Here is a 27,223-nt window from a genome sequence, read left to right on the forward strand (position 1 = left end):
TTTTACCGAAATGCTCTACGGCAGATATTACAATTTTGTTGACCATTGTGAACATTAATCATTGTCTATCGTCATTTAGCCTACAAACTACGTAGACCTCACTGCAGGTGACTTGACAGTTGATATCAGGAATCGGAATAAACGCCATGAAACTTTTAATTTGCATATTCACTTGTGCATTTCATATGGGCCGCATCAAACGTTACTGAGTTCTAGCTAAATAGAGGACAAAACTTCACATGACAGAATTTCATGACCCTGGGCAAAATTTCTTTATCTTATTTGCCAATTTGAAACTGTATGGTTTATGCATGAGCATTTCCAATAGAAACGTACCCAAGTTGTATATTTGAATTATCTAAAATTTTCAGTTAAACCATGGAATCGCGTAGGTACTGTCAAATTTTGCAAATTGCTTGCCTAAAGCTGATATGCTAATTTTATGATACTAAAATGTGAAAGGGGTTTTATTGGAAATTATTAGTTACGAATTTTAAATTTATTACTATATATTTTTAATGTTACTAAAATTTGACTTTTACAATGTCTTTATAAATTAACAAAAAAAAAAATGTTACTCATACGCTATGTGGTCTACTTTCAATGTAAAAAAAAAAAATTTATTAAACGTTTTAATAAATATATTTATTTCGTAAATTTTTATTTAATAAAAAAAATTTAATTAAAAATGCAGTAATTTAAATTATTTTAGAACAGAGATACCCAAAAACAGGATCAGCTTTAGTAATAATTTATTATTAATAATTTATTACTGATTTAATAAGGATTTAATTCATCATATTACTTGATATATTAAAAAATTTAATTTTTAATATAAATTACATAAATAAAATTTGACAAAATTGTTAAATAAAATAATCCAACGGCGCTGGATGTTTAATGTTCTTCAAATCTAGCAACACAGATAGGTTTGCCATAATAAATTATAAATAAAATTATTTTTATGATATTTTATTTCATAAGAAAAAATATAGAGATGGGTTTTTTATGGCATGTAGTTATATCGCAGGGAAAAATTAAGTTTGTATACCAAATATAATGAAAAAATTCTGTACAACAGTAATCAGATCTATGATAGCCTATAGAACAATAATCTAGAAAAAATGCATAAAGCAATAAATGGTTGTCAATACATTGACCAAGGTATACACATGAGCGTTTACAGAAGTGACCTGAAAATATCGAACAACATCCAAATAGTGTTCTTAGAAAATACTAGCAAGTTCAGATGAAAAATGCTTTTATTATCGCTCAAGATTAAATCAGTTAAGACATCTGCATAAATCATCAAATGTATAAGATTTTCACCGAAAAGAAGTTCATAGGTTTCTCCAAGATAATCGAAATCTACAGGTAGAACGACTATAATTTACAAGAGAAAATAAATGCGATGGATAAATGAGCTTACTACTATCGGAAACACAACAAACAAAATAGAAAAATAGCCTTCAATGCACTCAATTCTTATCAGGTGTTATCAGATGGAGAGTCTAGAAATACTAAATATATACTTAATCAAAACAATCAGAATTCACATAATTTTATGGATTCCATGGATCCCTAGGCATGTTTGAAAAAAAGACAATAAAAATGCAAATTAACTTTTTAGGAAAGAAATCACATCTTTCCTTAATCTTTAGGTAAATTGCTTACATCAATCAAGCAGAAATACTCGCGATCTATATGTATTACTTAAATATAATTACCAAATTCAATAGCGTAGCTAGAATTGTATAAAATGGGGTATATATTTTTTGTGAAAATATTTTTAGCAACGCATTTATGTATGCACGCAGAAAATAGTATTCTTATTGTCCCTTAAATAAGAGAGGGGGCCACGTGGAGGCTGTGTGTCAATTTGGAGATACTAGTGACAAGGAGCGCACTAGAATTCACCATGTTCAATGCAATCAGGCACTTTACTTTATATGTCCAATCCCTATATAGTCAGCAAAAAATTCAGTTACTTAAAAATAATAAAAAAGTTTTTGTTGTTGCAATTTCACTTCTGTTCGATAAAAACATTCTATTGAAAACAACAATTTATATTAAGCATTTTGTTTTTTTTCGTTATAACAGACGTTAAAAATCAATTTATTCTCATATGAAAAGTTTAAATTAATTTCGTTTTATTTTTATAAAATTTTAAGTTTTATATTAATATCAATAAAACTTTACATATGAGCACATACGAACCCACATAAAAAAATCTCAACTAATTCCCAAATGTGTCAAAAATATTGGAAAGTTGACAATACATATTAGGTTTTTGATAAGAGAGTTTCCGCAAAAAATGTCAAATTGATTGACACTTAATTCTTTCAATTTTGACCAACAAATATGTCCGCGTCAGCAACTAAAAGGAAATTTTGAGACTTAACACAGATTTAGAAATGTTCGTTTAAATTTAAATGAAGTTTTGTAACAATAAATTAAAAAAACTTTTTTTTTTTTAATTTTATTGAAAGTACTTATTAAAATACTTTAAGAATAAGTTTAAGCATTTTTAAGTTTTTATTTGCTTAAAATTTTTGCATCCAAAAAGAAAGTCACTATTTTTAACGGAATGGATTGACCAGTATTTACCAGTAGAGAAAATTGATTACAAAAAGCCAAAAATTCATTTATTAGTTTCTAAATTCAATTCTATCCATTCCTAGTCACGTTTTATTTTAATTAAAACTTTCACAAATAATATTTACTTAGGAGTTAAAATCAATATCCTCATCAAACATTGACTCAAGTAGGATTTATAAATTGAATTTGGCAACATATTGCACTGCAAGCTTCACAGCAATTTAATCCTATTTGTACAATATACACAAATTGCTTCAACTCACTCTTAGTTTTACTTATCCTTTTTACATTTTGATTAATCATAAAATCATATTAAATAATTATAATATAATTTAAAATCCTAGAAGCAATTGTGAAGCTTTCCGCAAGCGCATAATTTCATTAAAACTGCACTTAAAATGTGCAATATACACAAATTTTGTTACTCATACGCTGCGTTGAACAGGGAATTTTGCTTCAACAAAATATTAATTTTTAAAGTAATATTCGTAATATTCGCAAAGCCATTTTTATAATATAATAAAAGGATAACTGCTTTTGAATATTGTATTAATTTGCGATTGACCCAGATTTGTTGTAGTTTGGACCAACAAATCTGTTAGGTCTTAAAAGACTATTTTAAGACCCAACACAGATTTCTTTGTATTTTTTAAATATAATGTAACTAAATTGTTTTGAAAATAAATTCAAAAAATTAGTTCTTTACAATTTTACTAAAAGTATTTATTAAAAATGTATTTAGAATAAGTGTAGACAATTTCTGAGTTTATATTATAATTAAAATGTTTATGTCCAATAAGAAAGTCCCTATATCGAATGGAATGGCGAAACGGTAAAAAGTGTAGAAAAAAAATGTGGCCATAAAGTAAGAAATATATAGAATATTATTTTTACAATGATGTACACTCTAAATAATGCATAGCCCATAATATACTGCTGGGACACGAATTAATTACTGAAATAATACATATTTATATAATATTAATTTAATTATTATAATACAACAATTATATTATTATATTATATATATAATGTTATATACATATATTTCGTTATATTTATTATGTATTATTGCATATATATATTATTTATATTTTATTTTCATATTTAAAATATTTAAAAAATTAATCATATTTAATTATTTTTTATTTAACAGTAAGTATAATTTTTTAAATTGCTTAAAAAGTAAATTGTAAAAGTGTTTTTTAAACTAAAATTTATTAGTTTATTTATACTAATTAAGATTACTTGACTAACGACAGTATGAATTAATAATTAAACAAAATAAATCAAATATTATTCAGGGAAATTTTAATAATTATGTTTAAATTTTAAATTTTCACTAAAAAAGTAGATGTTTTGAATGGAAAAACGTTTAATAGTAGAGAAAATTAATTTCAAAAATCAATTTTTAATTTAGCGATTTTTAATTAAAAGTAGTTGATAGTGGAGTATATTATATATTAAAATTAATTTTAACTAAGTATTTTAAATAAGTTTTTTAAATTAGAAATTAATTACAAAAATAAAATTTTAATTAATTGAATTTTTAATTAAAATTAGTTAACAACGAAAAGTATTATATACAAAAAATAATTTTAATTTAAATAAATTTTTTAAATAATAAATTAATTACAAAACTTAACTGAATTGGTCAATTGAATTTTTAATTAAAAAGAGTTAACAGCGAAGAAAATTAAATACAAAAATTTATTTCAATGTAAATTAATTTTTTAAATTTAAATTGCTAATGGTTAATAAAATTAGTATAAAAATTGATTTTTTCTTAAAGAAATAAAATATCTAAGTAAAAATATCTAACAGTAAAATAAATTTAAGTATTTAAAAAAGTTTACTTTTTACTTAAATAAATTTTTTAAATTTAAATTGATAATAGTAGACAACATTATCTCCTTCCAATTTTTCATTAAATGAATTTTTAATCAAAAATTTTTAATGGCATAGAAAAGTAATATTAAAAATTAGTTATTTTAATATTTTAAATAAAAATGTTTGGTACTTGAGATAATTAATGTTTAACTTTAGTCTACAGTTCCCGAAGAGGACCGTCAAAATGAGCCGTCAAAGATATTGGAAATACTTAACGTCTCATTAATTTAAAAAAAATTATGACTAAATAGAGCCACTGTGTTTAAAATTAAACTAATAGTCCATGAAAACAAATTTAAAAAAATTTTAAGAACTAATATTTGTAATTTTCTTCACATATAAATAAATTAATTATGTAAATTCTTTAAAACTTCTATTGCTTTTTTTTTAAATTTAAATTCTAATATACCTTTGTGAAAATTTTTTAATTATTACACGATAAAATCGAGTGCACTAATTTTATTTATTCAAAATTTGAATTTCTAACTGCCAATAGCAAATTGCAGATGACAAACTTTGTGCTTTTGAAAGTAGAATTTTTAAACTTGACAATCAGAAAGAAAAACACGCGCTAAAAGAACCTTTCGGACCGAACGCTTCAATTGATTTGTGGTACTGGTTTGGTTATGTTGAGTACGATTGGTCGGAATATACCGAAAACAAAGTACACCACTTTTCAGATTTAGAGCAACTAGTTAAGGACGAAGTGAAAATGGCACATATATATGAAATTCATATACAACAGGAGGTGAATAAAAATATTTAGTTCAAATGAAAATGGAACAGAAAAATTATACTGTGACCATAACCTAACCGCCAAATAAAGAAATATTTTTAGGTTGAGCTTTAATTTAAAAAGCTTTTTCTTATAACTAAACCTTAGTATTACTTTCAGTTTTTTTTGCGAAACATATATATTTTTGTTTATTACCTTTTTACAGTTTTTTTCTCTGTTCTGTATTAAATTTTTATATATTCAATGTTACAACATATTTCATTATATTTAATTTTTTTTAATTTACAAGTTTTACATTATCCTAAAAGTGTACGCTTAAAGCTTAAAGGCATAACTTTGCTAACTTTATGAGGTGAAATAAGAAAACTGTTACACTAGTGTTGACTAAGTCATTTTTCACCTTATTCAGTTTTCAAAGTATTATACTATTATTTAAATTATTATATTTACAATAAAATAAATACCTGTTTTTTGAATTTTATTTGAATATTTGATAACAGTGCCAATAACATACCTGCAATAAAAGTATATATTATGTAAACATATTAAAAAATTAAATAAAAAATATTTAAATTAATTTAGAAAGAAATTAGTAACCACTTATCTAAAATTTTCAAATAATTTTTTTTAACGATTTTAAATATTAAAAATCACCAAAAATTTTTAATTATAAAATATTTTTATGTATAGAAAATACAAAAATGATTTAGTAGAAGAGTACATACATAGTAAGGAAACTAGACTTTAATTTATCTATTTCATTATTTTTATTAAACATCAAATTAAAAAAAAATCTATTTTTATGTTTAAATTAAAATTGAATTTCAAATTAGCATTTGCGTGCATTTAATTATATAAAAAATAATATTTAATATATAAAGTAAAACATGCAAATTAATATAACAGCAACAAAAATAATTATGCTAATTATTAACATATTTCTGTTAAATAACAGAAACTTAGAAACATTAAAAACACAAATAAACAAGCAGTGCCTTGCAAACAATAAATTAACACCGACACACACACATTCAAACTGTTAACAATGTTAAACAATCAATCGTGCTCAAATAAAAGCTCACCACACACCATTTAGTGCAGATTGTGGCTAAAACGAATTAACATCAAATTTAAAATCGAGATCCAAATTTTTTAACGGATTTCGACGAATTTTTTTGCTGCCATGATGATGATGGTGGTGTGGTATGCGTATGTCCACTTCCACTTCTTCATTGTTAAGCCATTGTTGATATAATTATTAAATAAAATTGAAAGAAAGAAAAAAGATAAAGAAAAAAATAGAAAAAACAGAATAATTTATATAAATATATATTTCAAACATTTCGCTAAAAAGCTTTAAAAATATAAGCTTTTCATATGTTAAATTTGATACTACGTATAAAATTTTATTATTATCGTATAAAGCTTTAGCAATCCTTATTGAGGTGAATTGTTCAAAGTGTTAAAAAACAGTCACGTCGAAAAATATTATATTCATTTTTCAAAAAATTTTTGTATTATTTAATCATTCTTAATAATATATATTATATGTTTCTAATATAAAAATATTTTTTAAAATTTCAAAATATGTTTACAACAACAAACAAATTTTGTAAACATTTAAAATGTACATTAAATTTACTTTGAAAACTCATATAACACCGAATAATTAAAATTAAAATATATAATAGTTTGGGTTAAATAATTTGTACATATCTTTATATTTACATATAATAAATAACATATATATGGGTTATTCTTTTACAAGCGGAACGGTTTTCAACCTCATCAACTCCGATTTGAGCTGGTTAATTACCTTTGCAATAAAAAAATTTCAAATTTCTGTCGTTTACAGAACTTGAGATATATGTAGCTATTTAAAAATTAGTCTACAGTGTAAATTCCGTATCTGCTAGGAAAAAAGTTTAAAAATGTTTTCCGAGACACACGTATTTTCATATTAAAAAAAAAGTAATTCATAGAAAAAATTTCAGTCAAATCGGTGCTAATGAGATCAAAAACCGACCCGCTATAAAAGAATGGCCCATTAACATAAATAAGTTACTGAAATTTTTGATGCCTAATAATGACTGTATTATACTGAAATTAAAGTCGTATTAATAGAAAAATTAAATTTTACTCAAATTAAAGTCTGTAAAGTCGGCTACTGATAGAAAGGTACGTCACTTGGACGCCATGGATGGCGACTACTATTTCGAATCCGACAAGGATTTCATTTATCTTAGCACCGCCATATTAAACAGTCTTAAACAATTAAACAACATTGATGTTAGTCTCATTAGATGAAGAATCAACACTGCTAAGAGAAGTTACTGTGGGCTCAGAAGGCAGTTGGAATGTGGAACATTTTTTCGATCTATTAACTTACACTATATAGTTCGCTTATCTTAGTTCTACTTCTGTATGTCGCAGAAGCATGACCGTTTTTCATAAAATCTTAGGTTCTCTACAAGTTGACTATGACTACCACAACCAAATGCACCAAAAACTGTGCAAGACTTAGCAGGACATTGATATAATTAGGCGAATTAACATCCAACAGCTTTGCTAACTTGGTCATGTCGTGAGAATGAATGAAGACACTCCTGAGAAAAAGCTATTTTAGCGGGAATTGAAGGAAGAAGACGTGGAAGTGGACAGTATCTAATAATCAAGTTGAAGAAGGCGCGCATACAGCAGAGTTGCATCAAAGGACATGCTGCGTCAGCCTGAAAAGCGGTAACGGCTTACTATGGCCATTTATGTAACTTATTTTTAAGCGGAATTTAATATAATATATATAATATGATATTATTTTTTTTGCCTGAAACCATAAAACTGACCTCTTGAGTTGAGGATCCTCTAAACACTCTACAGAGTAAATTAAACCAAATACCCTACATATAATAATTCTGTTAATCCTGTGAAAAAAGTAAAGTTTCATTTGATATAAGCCACGTGTACTTCGGACATCTCAAATTTTATTAAAAAAAGCAATAATAATTAATTAATTTTCCAAAAAATAAAAAAAATATATAAATATACATATTTCAATTACATTTAAATTTATTATCCTCTACTGAAAAAGTAGAAACCATCAACAGCGCTATCAATGAGAAAAACATTTTCTTGAAAGTGTACGTGTACGTGATTTTAATTAGAAATTAAGGACATTTTTTTGGCAGAATATGTGAGGAATTTTTATCAATAACTACTAAAATCCAATTTTAAAATATTTGTTTTTTATAAAACATTCTTTCCTACTTATGGAAATTGAATTTCTTTAATTAAAATTGAATATTATAAAACCAAAAAACTTTTGAATGTTATTCAATCCTCTTAAGAATTTCAAACCATCTTAAGCAATCGATATTTCAACAATGCACAAGGACAATCGCAGTCAAATATAAATTTATAACGAAGTAGAAGAGAAGATATAAGAGTTTTCAATGAATTAATAAAAGTTACAAAAGGTTACACAAAGATGTTCCCATTTTACATTGTTTTCTGTCTTTGGGAATTTGAAATTTGAAATTGCGAGTGGAAATGTAGAAACAGTAACGGTTTTTAGCTGAAAACTTAATGAACATTGATAAGATACTTCATGATGAAATCCAGGCGATATATATAATAGAAAAATAGATATCGAAGACATTTTTATTTCGGCAAAAATCGATAGTTAAGTTAAAATTATATTTCTATCGCTTTTTCTTCAATCAAAGACAGAGCCTAAATCTTATTTAGTAAATTCCTTCATAGATTTTTTTTTTTTTTTTTTTGCTTCCCTTTATTATACAACTGCCAAGATTTAGCATTTAGTATACATTTTTACATAATGGAACTTCAAGTAATAATTCAAAAACAAGATTAAGAATTACATGAGTGAACTATTATTAGTGGATAAAAAGAAAACTTTTCTTTAAATTATATAAACTAAGTATTATAAAATAATTAAAATTAATGGATAGATGATATAATAAATGAGTCAATTAAATAGACTGCTATGAATTTACTATGAATATATTAGTTAGTTTGCTAGTTCTGATGGAAATAAGCGTTTCAATCTTCTGTTATGTGTGGCTTCGTCATTAGGTAGCTGCCTCATTGTTGGATTAGGATGGAAAAGTAATCTGTCTGTGTGCTTTTTACTATTTTTTCGGATAACGTCTGCAACGAAGGGTATCTTTAAATCGCGATGAATGTCATAGTTTGAGATATACCATTCAGCGTTGATGATAGTCCTAAGTATTTTTGATTGCAGTCTTTGCAGTATTTGAATGTTGGATTTACATGCTGTGCCCCATATTTCGGCTCCATATTTCCATATTGGAGCGATTACTGTTTTATATACTAGAAGTTTATTTTCCACTGTTAGTTTTGATTTCGAGCAGAGTAGCCAGTACAATTGTCCAAAGCGGCGTTTAATTTCATTGCTTTTAGCTTTAATATGGTCTTTCCAAGTTAATCTGCTATCTATAGTAATGCCAAGGTAATTTGCCTTTGTGTGTGTGAAGACTTCGTCATTGTTAATTTTTATACGTTTTAGGTCATATTTTTTATTCGTGTAGATAACATGAACTGTTTTGCTTGTATTTATTTGAACTCCCCATTTGCCGAACCATTCGAGCGTTGCGTTTAGGTAATTCTGCAAGTTGTCTGTGGATATGTTAAAATTTTTATTAGCTGCAATTAGGGCTGTATCGTCTGCAAAAGTTGCTATCAAACTTTGAGGATCAGAGGGTATCGGAACATCAGCCGTGTATAGCAAGTAGAGTAATGGACCTAGTACGCTTCCTTGGGGCACACCAGCTTTCATTTGTTTAAGTTCGGAGATTGAGTCTTTATACTTCACATAAAAGTATCTATTTTGTAGATAGCTCTTAAGTAGGAGGTAAAAGTTTGTTGGAAGAAGCTCTGATAGTTTAGTTAGCAGACCTCCATGCCAAACGCTGTCAAAAGCCTTTGCGACATCTAGATATACCGCCGAGGAAAATTGTTTTGTGTCAATATCACTAGTTATTTTATTAACAACTCTGTGAACTTGTTGTATAGTCGAATACTTTTTCCGAAAGCCGAATTGATGGTCAGGTATAAGTTTTTCTTTATGAAGAATCGGTTCTAGTCTTGATAAAATTATTTTTTCAAACAATTTTGACATAACTGGTAATAGGCTAATTGGTCTGTATGATTTTGTTACAGATATGTCCTTATTTGGTTTAGGTATAGTGATTACTTCTGCTACTTTCCAAACTTTTGGAAAATACTTAAGGCGAAAAGCGCAATTAAACAGATTTCTCATATATACAAGTGCTTGAAGAGGCAGCTCAGTCAGAATCTTTCCTGTGATACTATCATATCCCGGTGATTTTTTTGCTTTAATTTTATTTTTAATAGTATTCTTAATCTCTGTTATTGTAACTTTCTTTATTGAGACGTTTTGAGTAGAGCTGCTCTGTGTAACGTTGCTATTATGCTGTTTTGGGTTACTAAACGTAGTAACTTCATAGATATTTCAAATATTAATCTAGTCACTACTGGCTTACGATTAGAGCTCACTACCAGGCAGAATTGCTGAAATTGCTCGTATAAAAGGAAGGATACCATACAACTATGGTATGGCATTCCTCCTTAGTACAACAGACCTAAGATTGTTGATTGATTATCTGACGTTATCATGACATGCATTATCATCTTAACAAAAGACGTCTGTCTAATAAAATAAAATGTCGAATCTGCTTGTATGTAAATGAAACCTCAACTTGGCCGGAACTTGCTATCATCACCTGATATTAGATGTCCTATTAGGATGTCAGCTAACATTTTGACTTTTATTTGAATTGCGAAGTATGTTGTGTTAATTTAGAGTCAGTTAGCAAACAAAAGATCAGTTTTATCCGCAGTACCACCCTAATGAGGTCAGCAGGCAATTGGGGTGTAAAACTCTCTCTTGGTCGACAAAAATTACACTCCATAGATCACTCATTCTACCTCTGCTTCTGTATGGCGAAGAATCATGTCTGCTATCACAGGATGATGAAGCAGCATTGGGAGCTTTCGAGAAAAAAAAGTTGTTCGTAAAATCTTTGGACCTCTACGAGTTGGCAACGATTACCGGATCCAAATGAACGACGCACTATACAAACTTCATTACAACATTGATATAATACAGTTAATTAACACCCAGCGGCTTTGTTGGCTATGTCATGTCGTTAGAATGGATGACGATACTTCAGCGAAAAAGGTATTTAAAACGGTAGTTAGAGAAAGAAGATGTAAATATGTCTCCAGCAGAGTGAACAAGTTATAGAAGCACTAACCGCACTTGATGTATGAAAATGCGAAAGGTGCAGTTGTTGAAGAAAGAAGGCGTAGTAGTAGATCGTAGATAACTCCAATGTAATGATAAAATGGAGGAAGCACTAACTTCATTTGATATACGAGACTGGAAAAGGCATGCATGCAGCAGAGGCATTTTGAAAGGTATGCTGCGTCAAGTCGATAGTCGTCGATAATATGAAATTCGTACCTCTTAATACGGATTTTTCTTATCAAATTTTTAAGATCTTTGTTTTTGAACTTTAATTATTGTCAGAAGAAAATATAAATTAAGTTTCAATGCAGAAAATAATGTTAAGTTTGTGATGAAGTATATAGTGATTAGAGAACAGTCTTAACCTTAGAAGGAAAATGAATTGCACGCTTTTCTCCTGATTTTAGTTCATTGAAAAATTAATAAGGAACAAATAAGACGTAAATTTATGTCAGACAGTGTTATCAATTAAAAAATTTTTAAGTTCTTTTCATAGAATATACAATATATGTTAAATTCACTTAGATTCTAACGTAAACTTCTACTCATTTTTTAATAATAATGCTAATAATAACTAACTTAATTAGTCAGAAAAAGAGAATAATGAAAAACAGTTTTTATTTAAAGCGAAAATGACACAATATACCACAAAAAAATATGTTAAAGTGCTGTAATGAACCATTTTAGAGTAAACGAACCAGAAACTGATTACAAAATGTCACTGAGGGGCAACAACTAATAAAAAATTCAACCAATAAATAAAAAACCGGATATTAGATAAAAAGTATGACAAAGAAAGTTTACAGCGGCACACACATACATCTGCAAATTGTCACAGTTCAAATTTGAATTCCGCTACAAGTAAAAATAAAAATCATAAAACAAAAAAAGAAAAAAACGAAAAAGGAAAAAAAAACAAAGTCATAACAAAGAAAACAATGACAACAGAAAGAAACATCAGCCGCCAACTTCGTGTTGAGCTGCAGACAAAATGGCAGTAAAAATGGCGCCACTCAGTAAGAGCGCATTTGAGTTCCTTCGTAGTGTTGCTGTTGTTGTTCTTATTGTTGTTGTTATCATACTTTTTGTTAATTTTATTTTATTATGTTTTGTTAAGTTTCATTATCTTTCCGGAAAATGTTAAGTCTTTACACAATTAAAACTGCTGCGCTCTGTTTTGATAAAATAATTTGTTTCCATCGCTTCAGCAGCCACTGTTACGAAAGTTGTTATTGTAATCGTTGTAGTTGTTGTAATTGTTGTAAGCACCGTCGATCATGAGTTAAGAAACTTGATTAAAAGTTTATTTCACACTCGTTTTCACTAAGGCATTGTCAGCAAAATAATTACTTTGGCATTTTCTTTATTGTTGGCTAAATTTTGTCTGTTAAATTTTTTTTTTCTCATTTTATTTTTATCTTTCGATAATAAATTTGTTATAAATTTATACTTTGAGAGCGTGGTATCACAACGGGATATTATTTGTGCTCAAGTGGGCTTTTGGCACAAGGCCGCCGTTCCAAACTAATCAAACTCAACTTTGAAACCAATTAAATTGAATTTAAGTTATGAAACTTTTAATTCAAATATGTTTTTTTTGAAGAAATATATTAATTGAAAAAAGATAATGCCTTTAAAAAAACAGGTAAAACTTAAGAAAAAATCTTAAGAAGTCATAATTAGGTAAATATAACGAAAAAAGGGGTATTAATGTTATAACGCAGATATTATTAAATTTAAAATTTTTAATATCATATTATTTCAAACAATAAAGAAGAATTAGCTTCAATATCGCAAGACGTAAATATTTTCTAGACACTTAAGAAATTAATCAATTATTGTGCCTTTTATTCAAATTATATCTTCTTCTCTCTTAATCTACCAATCTGAAATTAGACCACCGATTCTTCTACTATCGATTCTTTCCATTGTTCCTCTATCCTTTGCATCTTTTTTATAATCTACTGTTCACACTTCTCTTTAATCTCAGCATATTTCATCTAAAATCTTAACATTAAAGTTTGGCGTAAACCAGTGCTGTTACAAGCAATTTTTTAAATCTCTCTCTAACTCTCTTTTGCTTCTTTTTCGGAATCCCTTATTAACAATGCTATTAAGTCATTGTATTCTTGATTGGACCAGTGTTTCGACAATCTTTTCAATGCTTTCTATTCATTGCCTCTCTTTTATAATCTTTTGCTCACACAGCTCTTCAATCACTATATAATTCATCATACATTAAATATTATAGTACGCAGTGAGTTACAATCTATTAAGAATCAATTAATATTTTTTATTTTAGAGTAGCGAAAAAATACTTGCAACTTATGAAAGAAAACATGTGAAGCAACAACAATGCTCTCAAAATCTTCAGAGTTAGGTTTTACTTGCAAAAATTGTTGTCTTAACTTTTAGTGCAGCCAAATTCAAAAATCAGTCTATTGTGAATTTTTTGTTGTACACAAAAGGACCAAATACATATATCCAAAAATGCATTTAACATATTTTAAAAGTGATGCCAATTTGTTTCAATTAAAATTAATGCTGTTTTTTTACAACTCTGAACGTAAAAATTACGTCTAGTAATGCATTAAATCACTGCGTATTTCATTAAACTATTCTAACATAATAATCTAAAGTAGCTTATGCAAGCATTTCCTGCTATCATTCTGAACTCGATAACTCTGTTTTCCAATATGTGGTTTTTATTTCTCTAAGTTTAGATTGTCTTTACTGGCAACCTTAAGGATCCATTTGACCCGTTGTGTTACCGTATAAGAATTCAGAAATTTAAAAACCACCTTGAATTTTTAACAAAGTGAGGAAGTAGAGCTGACCGAAATACTCAAAATGAAGCGTGTTTATAGACCCATGCTCTTCCGTTTAAGCATTCCTGTCGTAACTGTTGCAACCACGATGCTTTGTTACTGTCCAACACATGCATGCCGTCGATTGACAATGTTAAGAGTTAAAGGGCTCATATTAAGGTTGGTCAAAAGTTCAAGATAGTTTTACACCTCTGAATTCTTATGCAGTAACACAATGTATACAATACAGATAAATATGTGAATATTCTTAATTCAATTTGTGTGTTCGAGCTGATGAAGGCTATTAATATTTTTAAAGTTTTCTGACATATAATTCAATATGTGATGAACATCTTGGCGAACTTATATACCTAGTAAAGAGTACAGGAAGAGTTTGAAATTCGGATCGAACCTTAATGAATGCTAATATAAAGTTTACTGAGACAAAATTTTAAATTATTCAAATTTCTTTTTAAGTATTCTTTAAGTTTTTTATTTCATTTTGTTTCCGAAATATCGAATTAACTTAAAAGTAATAAAATAAACTTTGAATTAACTTATTTGGTTCTTCAAACAGCCTTCATATTTATAGGTAGTATAAAATTATTCATAAATTAAACATTTTTTGCTATTTTTATTGCGAAAAAGTACATAAAAAGATTAATAAATAATATCAAAAATATGCATAAAAATATAAAGGAAAGTTAATAATGTATTCATAGCCATTTAATGTACTCTTGACCAGTTTTAAAAATTATTTCCTTGCTGACCTTTTTTTCTCCAAAATATGAAATATATTTTGATACATAAAAAGTTTAGACATAAACTTCCTTCCGGTCTAAAATAAGCAGATTCAAATTCCTTTTTGATTGTAAACAACGAGCAAATCTAAGCAATAAATAATCACTCCAACTAATCCAAGGGATAAAAATTATAATTTTCTAACAAATCCGACAAATGCCTTAAATTGCCTAAGTAACCCAAGAAAGTGGACAGTGAAAATGTTATGGATACAAATGACATTAAGGACGAGTCTAGGTTAAGCACGAAAATATGAATTGGACCGACTTTCAAAGTATGTAAAAATAAATATATAAATAAAAAGTAATAAATAATCCTTAGGAGATGGCCATAAATTAATAATCGCATAAGAAATTATATTTTCTTATATGATAACTATGGGTGAGTAAAATAGTGTGTTAGCACTAAACTCCGTATTTTTGTACTTATCGGTTGACAACTGATAAGTTTGAAAAAAAATGTTAATGTGAATAGGAAAAGAAAAATCATTTGAAGACGTGTAGCACAAAAATGCAAAAAATTCTTAAGAAATAAAAAGCAAAGATATGAAAAGCATTTTAGTGTAGGTTACGGATAATACCAAAACGACCTTAAATGTCAATTTATCATTTCCGTTTCCATTTTACTGAATGTTTCGCTGTTTAAAAAAAAATGCGATTAAATATAGATGAAATGTGCCATAGAAATGAAAAAAATATTAGCAAAACACAAATGGGAAAATTGTTTTAAAATAGCAAAATTTGCTAAAAAAATTTATTAAAGCTATTTCAGTTGGTTTTGCTCTAAACGAAAATTATGGCAAACACCCTACGCACTGCAACTTAGACATCATGTACACATATAAAGTGTTTTAAAATTAGTTATTTAAAATTTATTCTTATTACAATTTATGCTTAGAAAGAAATACGGTACCAGCTCCCAACGGAGCGGAGCACCGTGACCAAATAATGATTATGTGATTAAAAGCACATAAAAAACAAATCCATTGATGTTTTTAATAAGATAGATGAGACCTAAGGTCAATACATTTAATATTAAATAATCAGAGAAATTCTATCAGCAAATGTAGTAATACCAAAGTCTGAGTACCTATAAAATAAACATGAAACAGCATATTTTAACTTCGAAAACTACACGTTAAGTAAAAATGTCAGATGATTAGAACTCTAAGTCAAAGAAATTGCTATTATCCCAGCTATTTTGGTAACTATCAGATTAAATCAATGATATATCCTTACTATAGAGCATCCCTACTTAGTTGGAGTCTCGTTATCTACGTTATTCTCTCCTCAAAATGGATGTGTATGAAAAAATGAATGTTGGTTCTGCTTGAAGACAAATAAAGCACCTAATCATAACTGGCTTTAATCTGGGCTCTAAGGAAAATATTTTCATGCGAACCCATTTCCGCACCTAATATAAAAAATCCTCAACGGGAGAATTGACTTTCATTTGCATGGCTGCATGTTTTTTGTTCGGTTAATTTCAGTTTAAACACCCAAAAAAGCTGCAGTGTTCCGCTCCGTTAAGAGCCTAGTATACTATTAGTTTCCTACATATATGTACATAATTACATCCACCCATATACGTATTCTAAAAATCAATTAACATTACATTTTAACCAAAGAAATCGTACAAAGAGTTACTTTTGATTTGCACTACGTTCTGACGTTAATAATTAACCAAAAGCAACTATTAAATATATAAGTTGTCTTTAATCATCAATTATTTCCATATGGCATAGATCGAACGTTTTCAATATCTAAACTCAAAACGCGCTTTCCACTGTAATTATGTATTCAACTAAATAATTTATCCTGAGTTGCGTTTTTTTTTGCAGAATCTTTGGACTATTGTACGAGTAGTTTCTTAATATATATTAGTGTAAAAGATATACTCCAAATGTTTTAATAGTTACTTACTGTAAAGACTGTGTAGAATTCTCATTTAATTTTAAAATCAATGTACACACTTCTAGTAAATATGTTTTTTTTTTCCTTATTATTCATCATCGGTACTCATAATAAATAGTCCAAGTTAGATCTTGCTGTTTCATCTGTTTATGTCCCTCACTGATGTCGATTAGTTTTTAACAACTATATGTTAATTCTCTGTCACATTTTCCATTATGACCTATTGCACTAGGTCTTTCTCAGTTTCTTATCTTCAGACATTGTAAGTGATCTTCCTACGCTTCTTCTTCTCTAGGGTTGTGCATATAATATTCGATTAACTATATAATTTACATAAGCTCGATATATATGACTGTTACAATATCTGCGTTTCTTTACATTGGCTAAATTATCAAGTGCACCTTGTCTCACAAGGGTCTCACAAGGCACGATCGTTAAATTTCTGGATAGGGACTTGCTTTTAAGCCGTAATAAGCACATTGCGCAGACTAGATTCTGTTAATAATTTTTTTTTTATTTTTGTTACTGCAGTCGTTGATGTGAAGGAGTTAATTATCTATAATTAATTTTGTTATTATTTCAAACAAATTTTGAAGCATTTTTCGCTGTTGTCAATGCCAAACTCTTAATCCCCTACTTCCAACATCTTTCTTTTCTTTGAATATTCTGAGTTATAAAATTTTTCCTCTTAAAAGAACGTATTAATTAATTTGACTTTTTCTAAGCAACTTAAAGCATTTTTATCTATAATTTCGTATTTTGTTTTTTTTTTAGCAATTTTCATATCAATTACTGAAAAAAGCCTATAAACACGCACTCAACACATTCTTTCTTAACGAGCCCCAAGTGAGCCATACATTTTAGAAATTTTCCAAGCAGAGTATTAGTCAACCAAACTTTTTTACCAATATTGCTTCAGAATTCCAGTAAATAAGAAAAAATAAAATGAAACGAAATGAAATAAAATAAAAAGTGATAAATTTGAGTATTTTAATATTTCTTATACTAAAATGATATCCTTTTTATTGTGCATGTGTCTCGAATAAAACACTTAGGTGTGTTTCAAATAGTTAGAATTTAAATTTATGACGCTATTTAAAATTCAAACCATAATAAAAATATACAAAAAAGTAGAGCTATCGATTTGATCACAAATTAAGTAAAAAGTTTTAATGAAAAAAATTTATAAGGATTCAAATAGAAATGAAAAGATAACAACAAAAATTGTAGTTAATTTATTGAAGTTTGGCTAACCATACAACGCTGTTTCGAGTATTGCCAAGTACTCATCATCAGTGGTACTTCGAATTTTTTAATTAGTTTATAGTCCGTATATAATTTGTTTGTACTGCAAGTGCCAGGCTTAGAACTCGCGCTTCTCAAATTAAAAGCGATGACTAATCGTGTTTTTTCACAAGTAGACAATTTTTTTTATATTATTTTTTAAGTGATCTTTCTAAAAAGATCAAGAATTATATAATTAGAACTTAGTAGACTGGTCACTTTCGTCATAAGAAAAACATTTCTGCCCAATTAGTGAATCAGATAGAGATATCTAAATAAAATTTGGAGAACTCCGGTAAACGGATCATTTAGATCATATGACAGGAGACAACGGGGCATATATTGTGCCAATGTCCAGCACTGGCAAGTAGGAGGAAGACTGTCTTGGGACACCATTGAGTTGGTGATGATTTGGCAGGTAACCTCAAGCTAAATGAGCTGCTTGCATTAACAAAAGATGTAGTTATGCGAACGGAAGCCACTCCAGCTTTAACCCAATAACAACATTCGAGAATCGAAGGACGAAAAAGGACCCAAGTAGTTTCGTGGTCTACTTCGACTAATCCTTCAACTAAGTGGGGCCACTTATTGAACAGTGCGTTGTCCCAACGTCCCACCATATATATGTAGATAATATGAAAAAAACTGCATGCAGGCGTTGAGTGTGATGAAGGATGGTTTTAGTGCCGAACTGTTTACAATCTACTAAAGGAGCATAGAGTCATGTAAATAAATTATAAACTGTACTAGGTCATACTTAGGTCATATGAAAAAAAGTGTCTGCTCAAAATATCGTTTATATACATATTGTATGGTATGCGCCCGGCAATTAATGGTGGCCTAAGCTGAAAGAAACGTGTTGAACGTGGTCTAATACGTGCTACACTTTTAGAGAATGAAAAAAATGAAATCTTGACACATAAAGTTATAAGAAACAAGTCAAATTAAAGTCAAGTCAGTTTAAAGCAATGTACGGTTGCAAAAGGGCAAAAACTATAGTTTCTGCCATCAAAGACCAAATACTCGTTAATTCAATATCAACTAGTTGTTATGTTAACTACTTTTACAAATGTTTGTAATTAAAAAAACAATCAAATTGGTACAGCTAGTTAATTGACACTTTTTTGTTTTTTTTTTACAATTTTTAATATACAATATATTTGAATTAAATTCAACACTGACTGCTTGCGTGCAAGATGTCAAAAGGAAGTGATCGATATCAGTCAATTGGCTACTTCTTATACAGTGCAACATTACTAATGTATGACTTAATTACTTTAGTAAATTATATTGATATATACATATTTAATTTATATTAATAAATCAAATTAATATACATAATTGAAGTTTTTTAAAAATATTTAATTAGAGGTGTGTATATCTGCGGACCATGAATAAAGTTTATGCAAGTATAGTTAATCGAACGAATTTTTGGGTTAAAATCTATTATAAATATATATATAACCCTTTCTATTAAGGGTTAATAAAAATATAATAACAATAGATACAAAATAAACAAATGTATTGTATTTTACTATACTTTTTGAAAACATTTACTAAAAGGCTTCAATTTAATTAAGAGGAAATTAACTCTTAATAAATCGAATAAATTTAATTTGATTCAATTACACAAAAAAATTATATTAACAAAATTTCTTGAATTAGCTAATCAATACTCAGTTAATTACTATTAGTGAGTAGTTTTTTTTTTCTCAAGAAAATTAACACATTCAAAACCATTGTGTCAGTCAGTCAATACAGTAATTTTCGCAAGTTTTAACACAGTTTCGCAGTTCAGTGAAATTCATTTTATGTTTACCAGGATTTTTGCCAAAATTTGCCAAAACAAAAAAAAACTGTACCAGGAAAGTCCTTTCCTTGCCAAAAGGAAAAGAGAGCAGCACAATAATGGCGAGAAACGGATTTAGCTTAAGGATATCAATGTGTATACACGACAACCATAAAAATTACTTATAATTTGGATGACTGTGTAAGTGGTGGAATAATTGATCCTTTAATTTTTGGCAAATTTTGCCAGTTCTGTAAAAGTCATTGACCAAAAACTTTTGTTTAAGAAATATAAGTAAATTCTGAATTAAATTAAAAACTAAGAAATTTATTTATACAAGCTTAAATACTTTTATATTCAAAAAAGTTTATAATTCATTATGTAAATGAAATATTTTTTATAAATTTTTTATGGATATAAGTATCTGAAAACTCTTTAATTAAAATAACTAGCCTGTAAGCAATATGATGCAAATAAAAATATTCTGTAACCTTACTACACAAGCATATTCATGTTACGTTAAGCGCAACCCTTGTATCCTTTTTATACGAATAAGAGCAGTTGGGTTATTTAATTAAATATTCGAAAACTCTGTGCCTGATTTCTGTGATACTCAAAAGTTTTACTATTGTAAAATTTTCCTTAATTTGGGTGTTATGCGGATCTTAAAGTTTTTTTTTGTTTGTGTTCGTTAAAACAAAATGAACTCATTTAGCAGCTGATTAGGCTAACACCAAATTGGTTCACACCCCAAAACTAATACATTAAACTGAGGCAACAGGAGAGGAAGTGGCAATTTCAGTGTCTGTTTCACATAAAACCCATCAAATTAACATAATTTTATTTAATTAACATCAAAAATTTTGACAGAATTTATATATGTACGAAGTATAAATTTCATTAAAATTTTTTTATACGTATGTGACAGTATATAGTGAAAATATATGAAAATATATATATATATATATATATAAAGTATGTATGTTTTTAATTATTTGCTCAGTTATCCGTAATAAAAATTCAATTAAATTTGTGTAGCCTAAAAGTTAATTAAAGATAAATAATTGAGGAGTGTACATAGGATTGCCTGATTAGATTTTTCTGTTTACCATGTAAATAATGTTAGTTTTATATATAAATTAACATTTTTATTAAGCCTAATTTAATGAAAAGATAATATTTTTCAACCAAAGTCAACGCCTTCATTTTAATTCTATGTTATTATCACAAAATTTAATTATGCCTAAAAATAGGCGTTTTTTGCTATTCATACTCATACATTTGCATAAGTATGTTTACAAACTTATTTAAACTTATACGTTTAATGTACATATTGTATATATTATATGGTTTATATATTATGTAAAAATTGCTAATGTTTCATAATTTATTTAATTTTTTTCTCAGGATGGTTCATAACAAATGATTTATAACAATAATATTTAAACTATATAAATTAAAAATAAAAAAAAAAATATTAAAAAATATTAAAAATATTACAAACATTTATTTGACATGTAAAATATAAACTTTTATTGAACTCTAGAGCACATGAAACGTACCCTTTACAATACAACTCTACATTAATACTCTTGACATGACGACTGAATGGTTAATATATTATATTCAGAATTACACTTTGTGTGATGAAGTTTTAGTAAACCATATAACATTTCTAACTTCTAGTGTAGTTGACAATTAATTTTTATGCATTAACTAATTTAATTATCTGACTATTTTGCTTAAATATTTGATGTTATAAAATTAAACAAATATATCCGCTATATTCCAACGTAAATTGATCAAAACTTAAAATCATCTACCCAAATAATGAATATTTTATTGATGTATATATGAATATGTTCAGGATGAATAAATATATATCCAAGATACGTTTATTCGCTAAAAACGGTTCAGTTTAAACTGCGTGCTTAAAAGACATGAAAAACGATCATTTATAAGTCATAAGTACTATAATTACATACTAAAAATTTTTCCAAATGCATACATTTAAATTGAGTTGAGAGCTAATATCTTTAATAGCATAAGAGAATAGAAGCAATAATCTTCAATAATCTCAAGTTAATCAGTTAATAAGAAGTATGTGGCATCAAAACAGCGCGAAAGCGTTAATTAGAGTCATGGAAACAGCCACCAGGTAAACCAATACACCAATAGGAAGCAACATAAAAGAAAATATAAAAACTACCTCAATAATAAAAAATTAACAACAACAACGATGTTGTCTTGTATACCAAACATTTTATATATGTGCACAAAATGCATTTATGTAGATAATGAATTATAGTGAACCATCTGTTGCGAGTGAATTAATTGAAATTAAAATTTTGTAAGCTAATTATAGATTTACAAATATTACTATTTATTTGAAAGGAATATCAAGAAGAATCTGGGCTCGCTGAGTATCATATTTTTTGCTTTTACTATTAAATATTTGTAATTAATGTTATTAATTTCTTCAAAAGTTTTGATCCTTATTTGTTATTTTCATTAATATTTTATTTTAAAAAATATAAATAATTAAATGTTTTAATGACCAAAAGAAATTTTTTTAAAAATAATTATTTCATGGGCTAATTGGTCAGTTATTAAATAAATTTTATTATTTAGTTTTATAAAATTTTTATTGTCCAATATTTCGACTATAATCTATAGTCATATAGTCTATATAGATTTCCGATGATGACTATAGATTATAGTCGAAATGTTGGACAATAAAAATTTTATAAAACTAAATAATAAAATTTATTTAATAACTGACCAATTAGCCCGTGAAATAATTATTTTTAAAAAAAATATAAATGAAAATATTTTCGTGTACTTGAAAATCATATTATACATCCAGCTTATAATAGTTTCATATAAATTTTAATTATTAATAAATTGCTCTTTAAAATTTTATACTTTTAATGTTTAAAATTGTGGTTATAACATTTTTTTCTGCACTTTCTTAAATAATTAATCTTAATTAATAATTAATCACAACTAATCTGTTAGAACAAGAGAGTAGTGCTGTTATTTTGCGTACAAATTAGAGACTTTAGCAAGACATTTGTTCTTTTGTTTTAGTCACACTTCGGAGCAGCCAAATACACCTAATAATAATTGATAGTTAAAAGATAGTTAAGTATCTTCTGCTGATTGATTATAAATTAATTAAATATTAATATTTATAATGGTTGGTAATTTCGATTGGTATACCTATTCCTGTTCAATAATAACTGATACCATTTGCTAAATATCTCCTGCTGATTATAAATTATTATAAATTAATTGAATATTAATTTCTAAAAATTTATAAAATCCTTAATAATATCGAATTCCAAATAATAAATATATCCTACTAATTTGTTATAAATTAATTAGATATTAATATTTATTAATGATTAAAATTTCTAATAATAACGGATTCCCTTTAATACATGTTTTCTGTTAATTGAATATAAATTAATTGAATCTTAATTTTTAAAAATTAATGAAATTCTTAATAATAGCGGATTCTAATTAATAAATATATCCTACTTATTTGTTATAAATTAATGAAATATTAATTTTTATTAATGGTTAAAATTAAAATTAAAATTCTTAATAATAACGGATTTTTATTAATGGTTAAAATTAAAATTAAAATTTTTAATAATAACGGATTCCCTTTAATACATATCTTCTGCTAATTCTTTATAAATTAATTAAATATTAATTTTTAAAAATGGCTCAAATTCTTAATTTTTTGAAAAAATAAAAAATATCAATTTCTTTAAAAATTTTCACCATTACTCAATTTTTTTTAATAAATTTGCATTTTTGAGTACTTGAAAATCATTTAATTGCATATATCCAGTTTTTAATATTTTCATGTAAATTTTAATTATTTTTAAATTGCTCTACACAATTTTATGCTTGCTTCATTGTTTTAATTTCCGTATTACTCATTTTTTGATTGCCTGCTGTCTCCTTCCACGTCTTCAATAACGCATATTCGTGGAAATCCCTTTTAAAGTCCTAAAATACTGTAGAGTTTATGACGCAAATATATTTTGCAATAAAATAAAAGCTTTAAATTTCCAACGAACCGAAATGGCAAGAGTTTTAAGTTGTATTTTTATTTTTATTTTTATTTTCAGTCGTTTTGTGTATTTCTTTTATTACACAGATGTAGAAATAAAATATTTTATTTTTGCTACCTTTCACAATGTGAACATTACAGAACTGATAAACACGCCCCGGCATTTGGGCAAGGGTGTTGAAAGCATATAAATTTAAATAAATTATGACAAAAACACAAAAAAAAAATGAAATAAATGAAGTAAATGGAACGAAAAAGTATAGTACATTTTGCAAGTGCACTTTTGCACCCACAAAAGCCACAGAGTTGAAACCATTAAAATTGTAAATTAATGAAAATGAGGTGTGGGTATCAAATTCAAATACAGTCATCACAGAGCAAGCAAAGAACTCACCTTCATCCTCGCCCAGTTCCATATCATTCAATTCTGATATTTCCGCTCTACCATATTGCCTAAGCTGCCCATCTCCATTCAATGTAGCAATACCATTTTCTTTGTATATTGAAAATGGTTTCTGTGGCGATGCTGACGATGAGTCAAAGACAATTTTTGCATCTTTTGAATGCTTGTTAGCATCACCATTCGATATAATTGAACTTGATTTGGTATGATGCTTGTGACTATTACCCGATTTAATTTGGGTGTTGGCAGTAACGTTATCATCATCAACACCAACCGAATTGTGGTCGCCTCCAATGACACCGCCCTTTTGTTGTTGTTCATTGCTGTGAACATTACCGTTTTGTGTTTGTTGCTCAAAATTTTCAACAGGCGAAGTGTTAGATACCTCCTCACCATTGATGGCGATAGCGCCGTCTTTTGTCTTTAACTCTTGACTAGTATTACAACCCATTGTGTTTAAGTATTTTTGTTTTAAAGAGTTATTTGTAACAATTAACTTCTGTAACTAACAGCTGTGGTGAAAATTTGGAATGTATTTAATTTGTGTTTTTTTGTTTTTGTTTATATTATAGCTATAATTTGTTTAAATATTAATAAATTTTGTACTACAGCTATGGTTGTGTTATTACACTAATTTGTTTACAAATCGGTGGCTTGTAGTTATTGCTTTTCTAACACGAAAGCAACTACATAAACTAATTAAGTTTTATTATAAGCTTTAATGAAGTATATGACGTTATAATTACACACTTTATTTGTTTTTAATTTGCAATTGCTAATTTCTCTTGTTTGTTTAAGTACTTTCTAAATGATTTATTTCACTTTTGAAAACTTTTTTTAATGCTAAATAACGAAGATAACGAATTTATGTGTCAAATACCAAGGCAACAACCTGCAAAATTATTTGTTTAATCAATTAATATAGCACGTAACAATTTGTTAATTTTCTTTCATATAATTTAAACATAATTTTTTTTTGTTCAAATTTTAAACTTTATAAAATTCAGTAAAATATCTTTAATCTCAAAATTTTTATATTAAAAATGTTTAATAATTAACATTTGTTTATTTAAATAAAAATTCATTTGCTTGAAACTGCACAACTGCAAATATCAACATATAAACTAAATGCCGAACCTTATAGAATGTTCAACCTTATAAAATGCGTCTCCACTTCATACGCACCACACGCCAAATATAAACTATCCCGTAATTTTATTTCCCTGAGGACAATGCGGATATGAACGGAGGAAAAGTACACATCTAACGCATGCAACAAAGAGCACAAATTCAATTTATAAAGAGAACACTGTTAAAATTATGCTCACTGTACAGTGCTCAACTCACTGTACAACACTTCAATTGAAGCCGACAACTATAAATTTCGTACACACACGAATGCTTACGAACATAGAGCAACAATAAAAAATCACCCGGGAGCCGACACAACACGTCCTTCGCGCTGAGAAGCTTTGTCGAGATTAACAGCGAATCTCGTTGTTGTCTGTCGGCAAATGTACTGTATACAAAACACTACTACGCATACACGCTCACACATACATAACGTAAATATGTATGTTCTGTTTTTATTGTATTTTATTTCATTTTATTTTGTCCCTAAAAGTTTATATACATATGTAAACGCGCAAACACGTAGACACAAAGTCATTGTCAATTTAGCCGGGTTGAAAATGAGTACTCTCGATATAGATAAATAAAATGAACAAAAGAACAGAAAAACAAAAAAAAAACAAAAAAACAATAATAATAATAATAACAAAAAGGTAAGTTACAAGTGTGGTACTCGTAAATACAAACCTATAAATATATAAGTGAATACAATTTTGGTACTATTAGGCGTATGTATATGGACTATGCACAGGACTATGGGTTGTGATGTATGTATAGCATCAGTGCTGTAGGAGCAAAAAATTGTAATTCGTTTTGATTATGCGTAGAGTTCAAACATTTGCAATATACATAAAATAAAATTACTCCACATGTTTTAAATATTATTGTACATTCGTTGAAAATATTAAAAATTAAATATCATTTATTTAATCGAAGATATGGGCTTACGAAATTGACTAAAATGGGATTCATAGATAGTCAAAAGAAACCTAACACAAAAAAAAAGGAAAATAATTCTTATGTTTTGATAATAAAAAATTATTATTTTATAGAAGATATGGGTGTACCAAATTTAAATCTTTCTATTCACAGATAATCAAAAGAAATCTAACCAAAAAAAATAGTGATTCTTATTTTCTTATAATAAGTATCATTATTTTATTGAAGATGTGGGCTTACCAAATTGATTAAAATTGAATCTTCTTATTCATAGTCAAAAGAAACCTAGAACAAAAAAAAAATGATTCTTAGTTTCTAATAATCAGTAACATTCATTATTTTATCGATATTCGATATTTTATCGATGGACATTCTTATTCATAGATAGTCCAAAAAAACCTAGAACAAAAAAAGAAATGATTCTTATTTTCTGATAATCAGTAACATTCATTATTTTATCGATATTCGATATTTTATCGATGGATATTCTTATACATAGATAGGTAAGAGAAACCTAGAACAATAAAAAAAGAAA

At 27.3% G+C, this 27,223-nt stretch overlaps 1 protein-coding gene across 1 annotated transcript; it reads right to left on the reverse strand.

Moving 5' to 3' along the window:
• Positions 1 to 6,322: 6,322 nt before the first annotated feature.
• On the reverse strand, positions 6,323 to 25,366 carry LOC119680702. Its single transcript, XM_038093648.1, has 2 exons — positions 24,610 to 25,366; positions 6,323 to 6,451 (listed from the first exon to the last, which is right to left on the reverse strand). The coding sequence occupies exons 1-2, from the start codon at positions 25,067 to 25,069 to the stop codon at positions 6,333 to 6,335; spliced, it is 579 nt and encodes a 192-aa protein (XP_037949576.1). The 5' UTR covers positions 25,070 to 25,366; the 3' UTR covers positions 6,323 to 6,332.
• Between the last annotated feature and the right edge of the window lie 1,857 nt (positions 25,367 to 27,223).

This window comes from Teleopsis dalmanni, chromosome 2 (genome assembly GCF_002237135.1).
Source record: "Teleopsis dalmanni isolate 2A chromosome 2, ASM223713v2, whole genome shotgun sequence".
NCBI lineage: Eukaryota > Metazoa > Arthropoda > Insecta > Diptera > Diopsidae > Teleopsis > Teleopsis dalmanni.

Excerpts from the sequence above, each read along its gene's own strand:
- LOC119680702 (XM_038093648.1), bottom strand. The coding sequence starts at position 25,069 with ATGGGTTGTAATACTAGTCAAGAGTTAAAGACAAAAGACGGCGCTATC. Across the intron at positions 6,452-24,609 it reads GGAACTGGGCGAGGATGAAG|AAGTGGAAGTGGACATACGC; the intron begins GTGAGTTCTTTG and ends TTAACAATGAAG.